The sequence below is a fragment of the Morus notabilis genome, unplaced genomic scaffold (assembly GCF_000414095.1).
Source record: "Morus notabilis unplaced genomic scaffold, ASM41409v2 Scaffold179, whole genome shotgun sequence".
Classification (NCBI taxonomy): Eukaryota; Viridiplantae; Streptophyta; class Magnoliopsida; order Rosales; family Moraceae; genus Morus; species Morus notabilis.
In genome coordinates this window covers 563,527-571,288 of record NW_010360916.1, presented here as the reverse complement: position 1 = coordinate 571,288, position 7,762 = coordinate 563,527, and the positions used below count along the sequence as shown (strand labels likewise).

The 7,762-nt window shown below is 33.8% G+C and overlaps 1 protein-coding gene across 3 annotated transcripts in view; it reads right to left on the bottom strand.

The window, feature by feature from the left end:
* Positions 1–2,379: 2,379 nt before the first annotated feature.
* Positions 2,380–7,762, bottom strand: part of LOC21406727 (transcription factor TGA2.2) — an 8,037-nt gene continuing 2,654 nt past the window's right edge. For 2 of the 3 annotated variants that reach the window (XM_024165379.1, XM_024165381.1), the window contains exons 5-9: positions 6,589–6,666; positions 6,421–6,472; positions 4,970–5,241; positions 3,746–3,994; positions 2,380–2,751 (exon numbers count right to left, since the gene is read on the bottom strand). In XM_024165379.1, the coding sequence (XP_024021147.1) occupies positions 2,605–2,751; positions 3,746–3,994; positions 4,970–5,241; positions 6,421–6,472; positions 6,589–6,666 (798 nt within the window). In that variant the 3' untranslated portion in view covers positions 2,380–2,604. The other variant, XM_024165380.1, reaches the window with a different exon arrangement.

Below are 7,762 nucleotides of genomic sequence, written 5' to 3'. Positions count from 1 at the left end.
TCCAAGAAACTATACATTTTTATTTGTGGAATCAAGCTGGCCAGATCCTGGTTCTACTTTCCAGATACAACAAACACATGTTTTTTTAATCTGGCATTTAATAGGGCAAGAATATTTCATATATTAATGTTAGTTTTTTTTTTAAATTTGACTTTGTTTATATTTTAAAAAATCCCTTGATTTTAATCTTGGGTAACTTACCCGATTATACTAATATAATTTAGATTTGTATAAAGCTCATAGCTCTTTACTAGTAAAGGCTCTATATGTTCTTAGTCCACATATATAATCATCCTTATTTTATTTTCTTATTTAACCTTTAATAGAATTTGGCTACATGTAACAATTAGGCCCTTCTGAATCGTTGAACCAAAACATAGGTTATGTGTAAACTAAATACAGGTCCGTTCATTTCACCGATTTGAGTTTAAAATTTAAATTTTATTACAGTAAAAAATTTTAAGAAACAGTCATATTTAACTTTTTTACTACAGTAAAAAATTCTTACATAAAAAGTCACATCTCAACTTAAATTAATAAACTAAACGGGTTCGCAAATTATTCAGCGCTCTGTCTGGCAAAACCAAACCATAGTATGTTTTATACTTGTTGGAAAAACAACATAATAAAATATTTAATCGACTCAAAACGTCAAAAGTTGCAAAAAGTTAAGAGAAGAAAACGAAAAAAACAAACCATGTCTATCATGATTGAGATTCTATTTTTTTTCGAAAAGAAAGCATAGAATATAGATTCATGCAAGTTGCAACAGCGGCCGCGTTTTTCTCCTAATCCATCTAGAAGTTCATCTACTTATTTTTGTTCTAGAAGTTTTGTCAATATGTTATTATTCTTTCGAACATCTTCCGTTTATTTATTCATAATATTTTCACCAAATTCTGCGTACACTTCGTACATTTTTTCTGAGAAAAACATTTTAAAATAGCCTTATTTGTATATTTATATATTCTTTTAGGAGGAGAATATCCCATAGAAAATAAAAAAGACAATAGGAAACCAATTCACGCTCACAACTTGTGAGCACTACAAAAAAAAAAAAAAAATGTTATTTTGAATTATGGTTGCATAATGAACTTTTAATTTTGACATATTTAGTGTTTGAAGTTTTGTTTTTTGATATTTTTAGTCCCGGTAAAATTATGAAATATAACGTAGATAATCGTATCATCATCACATGATAGCTAAAAATTTCACATTCATAATTTGGTACGTGCAAATTATTATAGTTTTAATAGGTTTAAATAGTAACAGAGTAAATTTTGCATATATTATAAGGTTTTTTCTAAAATTTTAAATTATCACGTGATGAATGTATGATTATCTTTATTAAATTTTATATATCATATGGTCAATGACCAAATTGTCACTACGTTCAAAGTTTACGGAAAAACAGCGCCAATTCAGATAAAAAGATGAAAAAAAATAAAAATAAAAAACCGAAAAGTGAAATAGCTCCAAAGACTAAACAAGCCAAAAAAGGCTTAACAAACCTGACATAAAAATAAGATACATCAATGAACTAGTGGGCATTTCTAAGTTAATATATTAGATTCATAAATATGAAAAAAAAAAAATTAATTTTTTCTATGACAAAACATTATAACAAAAAAATTTGAACCGCCACGAAACAAATAGGCCACTGCTCTTAAGCTCAAAATTAATGATTTACATGAATCAGTGTATAGGAAAAGGCTGTGCAATTTCATTCATTTTATCGATTCGAGTTTAGAATTCAATTTTTATTATAATAAAAAACTCTCAGAAACAGTCACATTTAACTTTTTTACTACAGTAAAAAAACTTTTATATAAAGTCACATCTCAACTCGAATTAAAAACTCAAATCAACGATTCGAGCCCGTTTAGTTCGCTGATTCGAGTTTTTAATTCAAGTTGAGATGTAACTTTATATGAGAGCTTTTTACTGTAGCAAAATAGTTAGATGTGACTGTTTCTGAGAGCTTTTTACTGTAGTAAAATAGTTAGATGTGACTGTTTCTGAGAGCTTTTTACTGTAGTAAAACTTGAATTTTAAGTTCAAATCGGTGAAATGAACGAGAACTATCCTAAATTCCTATTTCTTAATTAGAGTTTGGTTCAATTTGAACACGTTTGACCTCCCTGTAACTGCCCGGAAAAAATAAACAAGTAAATAAACATACGGAAATTTTCCAAAATCATGTGATTCAACTTTCTCAGGGAAAATACTAAATCTAAATCTTAAATTTTAAAAACAAAAATACGATATTCAATAATCCCATTGCTCCAAAAGTTATATGAGTTGCAATGACAACAATAGTGATTCTATTATTAGAAACAAACATAATATACGTAGATTGTTCACGAATATCATTTCTGGATCACATAATGGCTAACAATTAATGGACATTTCAAGATTAACACTAATACTAATGCACAGGAACTTTGAAGACTACAAACAAAAAAGAAAAAAAATAAATAAAACAGAAAATTGGTTAAGATGAACATTATCTGCTGAAGCACCTATCTAAGAATTGTCCTTGTGATAATTAAGACCAATCTTTTACCAATCAGCTTTGAAGAAAACTATGAGTCGAGGACATTTTCACTCTCTAGGACGGGCGAGCCAAAGGGAACTAAGAGCACGTAGCCGTGAGAAATAGTCGTGTATTGCGAGGAGCGCCCGAGCTGATTGACGGGTTGTCAATATACGGTGCATTTGTTGCAGCGTCTGTTGCCGCAAATTGTCTGCCTGGTTTTGTTGGCCACACCACAAGAAAAGAGGCTTAAGATGTCAACACAGACAAGACAATGACATTCATGATAAAACACTCGATAAAAATGTATCACAACATCTTCCTGTTTCTTTAATGGGTTTAGACTTTTGCAACTTGTGCTAAATTTTCAGCACCTGATATGAATACCAAATCTTAACTGAGTTGACAGTCATAGAAAAAGAAAGTTTTATATCATTGTTATGAACAGGTTACGTGATTAAAAAATTTTTGGAGAAATATATTGCAAGAAAATTCAAACTTCATTTTCATTTCAGGTGATGAACTATTCTCCGTTTTCTGCATTCAGAATTTCTCAAGGCGAATGCAAGAACCAGGAAGCAGGGTGTGGATCTCAGCTAGTGTCTGTGATAACTCTATAAGAATCAGATTTCCTAGTTCTCTGAAATGGAAAAATTAGACAAGACATATGATTAGACCGTCACAAACCAAAAAATAAATGTAGGTCTCATGCTGTGGTGAAAATCAGGTTAATTGCACTAGTACACTCTAAACTTACAAGTGTTTGGCAACTTGGGCCCCGAACCTTTTTTTTTTGCTACAGGGAACCCAATCTTTTAATTTTGGCAAACACAACCTTAAATCTGAAAATCTGTTACAATTATGGTCCAATATGTAAAGGACATCAGTTAATGGACAGAAATGTCCCAAGATTTTTACACAAATGCACCCTAAATTTTTCATTGTTGGAAAGTTGGGACTCTTTAACTTACCCCCAAAAGAAATAAAAATAAAAATTGCACCTTCAAATTTTTAACTTTTGAAATTTTAGACCTTAATTGTGGTTCATTAATCAACGTTCTTCATTGATTGGACTACGTTTCCAAGAATTGTCGAATTTATCGTCCTAAATGTCAAAATTAAAAAGTTCAGGATCTTACTTGCAAATGACAAAAAAAGTGCACGAGTACAATTTACTACTAAAAACATACAACATCTGAAGGGAATTACCTGGCGGATAAAGCCTTCAAGAGTGCCTAGTTTACCCATGGCCATCGCCATTTGCCCCATGTAATTTGCTACATTTCCTGACGAACCGGAGGAACCAAGAGATCCGTTCGACAATGTTTCTGCAAGGGACTGTTGCAAGGCCTCCATCCCTTGAGATAATGCATCTTCTGCTTGTTGGGAAGACTGCTGCAAATTGGTGATTCCCAATAACTGCTGCTCTGTTAGAGGCTCCAACTGATTTACAAGAAGCTGCATGTGTAGGCAGGCATAATAAGCGTGCAATCATTTCACTCAAGTTTCTCTAGTTCAAACAACATCTTGTGTTTGGACAAATTTACACCAAAATTTATCAAGACAGAACATACCTGCTTTCTAACTAAGTAAATGAGGACATTATAATGAGAAGGTGAGACAAGATATGAGTAACGGGACGAAAAAACTTAATATATGTCAAGTATAAATCTAATATGAGACCAATTGTTAAAAAAAAAAAAAAAAAAAAAAAAAAAAAAAAAAAAAACGAGAGAGAGAGAGAAGAGTGAACAAACAAACAAACAAACAAACAAACAAACAGATGAAAGGCAACATTTGTTTTTTCTTAAGCAACTAAAACAGTGGTCAAATTCAACTGCATGTCATACCAAGCACAAGCACTGTCCTGTAGATCAACTGACAAAAGGATAAATTCAATGATCAAACGAATTAATGAAGATATTGACAAACCACCTTAGCATCTACAAGAAAGGCCACCTTATACTGAGTGGGGCCCAACTTTCCAAAATTTATTTTTTTACCTCCATTTTTTCTGAAATTTTAATAATACCCTAACTTTGAAAGAAAAATTATAAGTCCTCCCTCACTCAATACTTGCAATATAACTACGCCCGTATTCAACAGAAAACTCTCTAACTTTTCCCAAAATGCCCCTGCTGAAAAAAAATAAAAAATAAAAAAAATATTCTGGCTCTGTTATAGCTCCTACTCCTCAATCGCCATAAGAGAAACTCCATAAAAGAACAAGGATTAATTAATTGGCGCCACAAAAAATCCCAACAAACTATAGATTCTAGATTATTGTACTTGCGGCAGTTAAATAGTAATAAATTGAGACAAATGAATCAGGCAAGCCTGCATCTAGGTGCAACAAAGGATCATAGTATTGCACCTAACAAAAACAATCCCTAGCATGAAAATCCTTGAAACTTTGATGAGGCATGCCATTACCTTGAGGAGCTCTGATGAGCGGAAACCACCAAGCCATAAGAAACACCTCTCAGCAGGAGTTTTCCACATGCCAGACAACAAATGAAAAACATCGGCCTTTGCTGCTATGCCCTTCAGCCTAAAAATCTCATCATAGTGTGCCAAGATACCATCAATAATAATACGCAGCTCTGTATCACTTGCATGGGAATTAACTGCTGATCTCAATTCATTAATTTGTCGATTTTGCTCTTCTAGCCAACGTGCGTATTCTACATCAAAGGCCATAGCCCCTGCCGAGAAAGAATGTGGTGACCAATATAATCCATCTTGTAGAATGAAACAGAGCTTAGACAGAAGACCAATTTGTAATTTGTATTGAATTGTTACATGCACCCAAAAATCAGAGTCCGAAAGAGAAAACATGTCTTAGAATTTGCAACACACAATTTAACAAATCTTTTCTGAGTTCTATTTACTCATCGGCTCATCCCATGCTATGTTAAAGATAGTTGACGGACTAGCATCTACATACATAAACCTCAATGAATTCCATCTTTTGTTTTGACATTCAAAATGAAATTATTTTACATTTACAAGGGTTAAGGAAAAAGAAAATATCCTTTGTTTCAAATTATTTCCCAACTTCTAGTGTTTTGAACAAGACTTTGGTATCCAGACAACACTATTGTTGCCTATAATCAACTTTAACCTCTCTACATAGTACATCCTAACATATTTCATATAATATCCCAGGCAATAAGGGGCCTACTTGGTTCAATCACTAATATCACACACACATGTCTATTAGCACATGCGCACACATGCCTGTGTAAGAGTGTGTGTGTGTGTTTGTGAAACTAAGCATTTGAGACAATGCCAACTCATTTGTATATTCACTACCACCCTCCGACCAATGAAACTATTATCACAGAAATGTAAAAAGTCAAAACTAAAAACAAAAACTATATATACTGGCACAACTTCAACAACAACCATCATAAACTCCAATAGGAAAACACCAACTGCCGCCCCAATGGATGGTCATTAATTTATCATCTTTCTCGCATTTCAGGATGTTCAGTACTTCCTTCCCAAACTTTTACATTGTAGACGGATATTACCTACAAGAAAGGAGTGGGGGTAGAAAGAATCCGAAAGAACTGTTATTATATCACAATTCTTTTTATTGAGGTCATTTTTTTAACCGAAACAGTGGATAAAATAAAACACTCCATGCGACTGATTGCTACAAAGCATTCTCATCCTCTATTTCAGGTTGTACTAGCATATCTATCATGCAAATTGTAATTTTAGTCCACCCAGGAACAGAGAACAGCTAAGGTGAAGTTGAATAAGCTGAGTGAGACCATAAAGTAGTTGTTATTATACCCTTCTCTCAATAATGTTCGGGGACTAGTCCGCAAATTCAACACTCACGAAAGAAAGAATGAAAGGGAAAAAAAAAATACCATTTCCACTCATAGAATGGGCCTGATCTCCTGCGCTTGATATGAAGATTCCCTGAGGGAAAAAGATGAGTAGAAATTTAGGTTTTATGTCCCTACTAGGAAGCTAATAGTGGCAAGAATGAAGCACCTAAGTTAGAAAATAATATAATGTAGCATTATAATTTTAACCTGCTGCCGTGCACGTTGAAGCTCCTGCTCCAATTGGGTCAATTTCAAACGACTACTCTCCAATTGTTGTACATATGCCTACACCAAAACAAGCACCATTGCAACTCGATAAAGACTTAAAAAAATCAAACAGACATGTAACTAGAATAAATTAACAACCACAACATTGCCAAGTTTATTTGTGATCCAGGAGGGAACGAATCTCATACAATTATTTTTGAGCCTTCCTTCTCAACTATAAGGGGAAAAGGTGCCGGTCTAGAAGCACAGGGAATATTCAGACAACAGACAAAGCCCAAGCCTTAGAAAGGATAAGGCTTGAAGAACGTAATAACTTGGCACAGAAGAGGGAACCACTTATACATTAGTCACAACCAAGGTGTCAGACGGAGCACAGCCACAACAGTCTTATAACTGTGGTTCAACGAGTCCTTATCCATCCAACTTTACCATCCAATTCTAAAAAATGATTGAAAAATAAATAAATAACAATCAACTCAACTAGTAGAACAAACACAGCCGTTCTATCAATTCCAAAAAAATTGATTGTAGCAGTCCTAGGGATTATACTACAAACGTAGCCTTTCTAATAAGAGAAGACATGCTAACCATTTTCTTTACTCGCCTTGCTTTGCAGGCCACAATTTACATTGGAATGGTAGATAGCTTAAGGTTGCAGGCCTGTTGCCTAGATAGCTACACAACCTTTCAACCACTGGGAAAAAAGATAACGCGTGCAAAGTATCCAATGAGTCAACGGATTATCACTTCTAGAACAAGGGTAGGGATCAAAATCAGAATCGTTGAGCCCAACACGTTTCAATAATTTGTTTGAGTAGAACTACTACTGTCCCGTACCCCAATTATTAAGCATTATATTTTGAAATGGCAGCTAAGAGGGCTTTACAAGATAGAGTTTTGACTAAGATATGCTAGAAAAACATCATTCAAGGATATATCAAAACTGCTAGAGAAGTTTAGGGCAAAAAAAAAAAAAAAAAAAAAAAAAAGAAGAAGACTCTCTTGCATTGTACGTAAGTATACGAGCATGTGCGCACACAATATATTTATTTAAGTTTGCCTGGCATGCATATTCAGATCTTTTTTCCCCTTTTTTGTTTTGGTGCGAGTTCCCCTTTTCAACTAGCTTGTTAAGGTGGACCACTTGCGCCCC